At 46.0% G+C, this 3,283-nt stretch overlaps 1 protein-coding gene across 1 annotated transcript in view; it reads left to right on the top strand.

Moving 5' to 3' along the window:
- Positions 1-1,275: 1,275 nt before the first annotated feature.
- The window catches only part of LOC110304551 (transmembrane protein 92-like), a 4,615-nt gene continuing 2,607 nt past the window's right edge, over positions 1,276-3,283 (top strand). The window contains exon 1 of the mRNA XM_021175948.1: positions 1,276-1,356. Coding sequence (XP_021031607.1) covers positions 1,276-1,356 — 81 coding nt within the window. The remainder of the gene's footprint in view (positions 1,357-3,283) is intronic.

Here is a 3,283-nt window from a genome sequence, read left to right as displayed (position 1 = left end):
TAGGTTAGGGTCTCTAAAATGGAGTCTGAATTTAAAAGCTTTGCCATCTCACTAGAACTAGAGTTTCAGAAGCTTATGAGCCATCTTGTATATAGATGCTGGACACTGAATCCCAGGTCCAAGAACAACTGCTCTTAACCTCTGAGTCAACTTCCCAGACTCCTCAGCCTTCCAACCCCCATAGAGTTGCTCTGTGTATTCTTGACTGCCCTGGAACTCTTGGTCTGTAGGCCAGGTTAGTCTAGGTGATCCATCTGTCTCTGTCTCCTGAATGGTAGAATTTAAAGGCTTGTACTGGGTCTGACAAGATGGCTCAGTGGTTAAAAGCACTGACAGCTCTTCCAAAGGTCCTGAGTTCAAATCCCAGCAACCACATGGTTGCTCACAACCGCCAGTAATGACACCATCTTCTGGTGCATCTAAAAACAGCTATACTGTACCTATTAATAATGATAAATAAATCTTCAGGTCTGAGTGAGCAGGGATCCAGCAAGCTAGGCTGACCTTAACAATTAAAGACCATAAATTCAATTCCCAACATGAAGGCTCACAACCATCTTTACAGCTAAAGTGTACTCATAAAATAAGTAAGTAAGTAAGTAAATAAATAAATAAATCCTTTTGGGGGGGGGTGGTTCAAGACAGGGTTTCTCTGGCTGTGCTGGCTGTTCAGGAACTCACTCAGTAGACCAGACTAGTCTTGAACTCGGAAATCCTCTTGCCTCTGCATCCCAAGAGCTGGAATTAAAGGCATGTGGCACCACTTCCGGCCTATAAATCTTAAAAAAAAAAAAAAAAGACTTGTGATACTACCACCTGGTTTTTGTTTGTTTGTTTGTTTTTGCTTTTTCATTTAATCCAGGCTCTGGTCTGGCTTGGATCTCACTACTTAGATCACACTAGCTTTGAACTCACAGAGATTTGTCTCCTCCCTGATGGGATTAAAGGCGGTGTCTCCACGCCCTGCTCTATCCACTATTTAAGCACAACCAAGCAGAGGGACTTCCACAGTGCTCTCCTCCATCCAACACACGAGGCTGGCAAATCAACCTCTTCTAACCTCCTACCTCCCAGTTCCTCAAACTCAAGCAAGGCCAGCTCCTCTCCACTTCTCTTCCCTGAGCTCCTGTTCAGCTTGCAGCCCTGGTCCAGCCAACTCCAGTGTGTTAACTCTGTGCCTATCCCGAGGCTGGGCCCATAGGTGGAGAGAAGTGGAAAGGTCCTGCCCTGTCACTCTGTCCTTACACTCTGAAGCTCAGTGGCCCCCTTGGCAGGATGCTGAACACCTGGGTCTGGGGCACACTCACCTTGACCTTTGGCCTGCTTTCCAGTCTCCAAGGAGTAAGCGTCAACGAGGTAAGAGAGACTTCTGTGACTTTTGAGGACCCTAGGGGCAGAGGCCTGCCTAGGAACCCAGTCCTCAACTTAACTTGTCAGGACTTACCTAAACCACAGGCAATTGGAAACTTTCTGTCTCTTGTGTTTGGGGAAAGTTGTGGGTAGGGACAACACAGGGAGACTGGGGAAATCAGGGCCCCTGTCTTGGCAGGGCTGTGTTGCTACCTGGGAGCTGGCCCCAACCACAACCCTGAATAGAATCTGTGACCCCTGTTTTAGTCTTGGCATGTCTTATTAAGCCCTGAGTCAGGCTGAAGAACCTGAGGTCTTGCTTGTCTGAGTTAGGAGTCTTTCCTTCCATGTTCCAACATGGCTGGTGACCTTGGGTGTAGTTTATTGTCCCTCTCTGGGACTTATTTGTTTGCGTACCAGGGAAGTGGACGTTCTCACTTATCTAATTAGTTAAAAATTTGATCAGAGACTAGACCTGGCTGCCTGGCTGGGTGGCCTCAAGCCTTGATCCCAGGAGGGCAGGATTTGAGTGCTTATTCATGTTCAAACTAAGTGTCCTGGGTTGGCAGGTTTCCCTCAGAGGTGGTCAAAACAAGCCTTTGTTTAATACAACCTTTTTGTTAGTTTTGATTTTCAAGTCAAAGTTTCTGTAGCCCTGGCTATCCTAGAGCTCTGTAGTCCAGGCTGGCCTCAACTCAGAGATTGAATATACAATCTTGGTTGAGAATCTGCTATGGCAGGCAGGGATAAAGTCCCAAGTCGGCTCCCCAAACAGGGTCCACTGGCTGTTGGGAACCTGTTGGTTTCCATTCAAGGCCAGGCATGAGTGAACCCAGGATCAAGACACTTCCAATTTGGGACCTCTGCATCTTTTGTTGACCCCTCTCTGCAGCCCCAAGTATAGACACTGTCAGTCCTCCCAGTCAGATCTAATCAATCCATGTTAACTAAACCTCAGGCTCCCAACCATGCTGATCAGACCACCTGGTTAAGATGGGACAGGGAAGAATCCTGGTCCAGTTTATCAAACCTGTCTCTGTCAGTTTTTTTTTTTAATTTTTTTTTCGTCAAAGTGTCTCATTATGTAAATTATACTGACCTTGACTTCACCAGAGAACTGCTTTGGTACCCCAGCATTGTAATTAAAGGCAGTGTCCAACATGCCTGGCTTAACTCCTTCATTTGGGGGGGGGGGTTTAATAAAAATTTTATTACACAGCCATGTCATTGACACTTGTCCAAATCCAAATAATATTAGATACAGATCTCCTTGTGGGTCAGGATGATTCCACAGATTTTATGGATTCTATGATTTTATGTCCTTTAAACAAGAAGGAAAAAAAGTTCAAGTCTGACATGAGAGGAGAGGTCCCAGCAGCTCTAAGACCCTTAGAGTGCAGGCAGCGTTCAACAGTCTGTGATTTTCCCATTTACGAAACTGTTCATAAAGAGCTTCAAGTATGTATGGTTGCAACGAGTCCATCGCCGCTCCTTTGCCCAACTCTGTGTCACAGCTACAACAAGCTGGGGCATGGGCCACATTTCCCAGTGCTACAGTCACAATACTTCTTTAAAAGCATCCGTTGGTGATTTTTAAAAAGTAAAAATGTAAACTAAGATAAAGCAACACTGAGGCTTTACTCAAACAGAAGAGCTATTACATCCACCTTTGTGTGAATACTACTTAAATGAAGTTAGTATAGCACCTCAGTGGTGTTAACAGCTCACACCATTAATCCAAGCCTTGTAGAGGCAGAGGCAGATGGATCTGATATCTAGTCCAATCTGGTTTACAGAGCCAATTAACAGGACAGCCAGGGATAAAGAGAGAAACCCCAGCCGGGCGTGGTGGCGCACACCTTTAATCCCAGCACTCGGGAGGCAGAGGCAGGTGGATTTCTGAGTTCGAGGCCAGCCTGGTCTACAGAGTGAG

The sequence above is a fragment of the Mus caroli genome, chromosome 11 (genome assembly GCF_900094665.2).
Source record: "Mus caroli chromosome 11, CAROLI_EIJ_v1.1, whole genome shotgun sequence".
In the NCBI taxonomy this organism is placed as follows: Eukaryota; Metazoa; Chordata; class Mammalia; order Rodentia; family Muridae; genus Mus; species Mus caroli.
The sequence above is the reverse complement of the archived record's forward strand: the minus strand, read 5'-3'. Positions and strand labels throughout refer to the sequence as shown.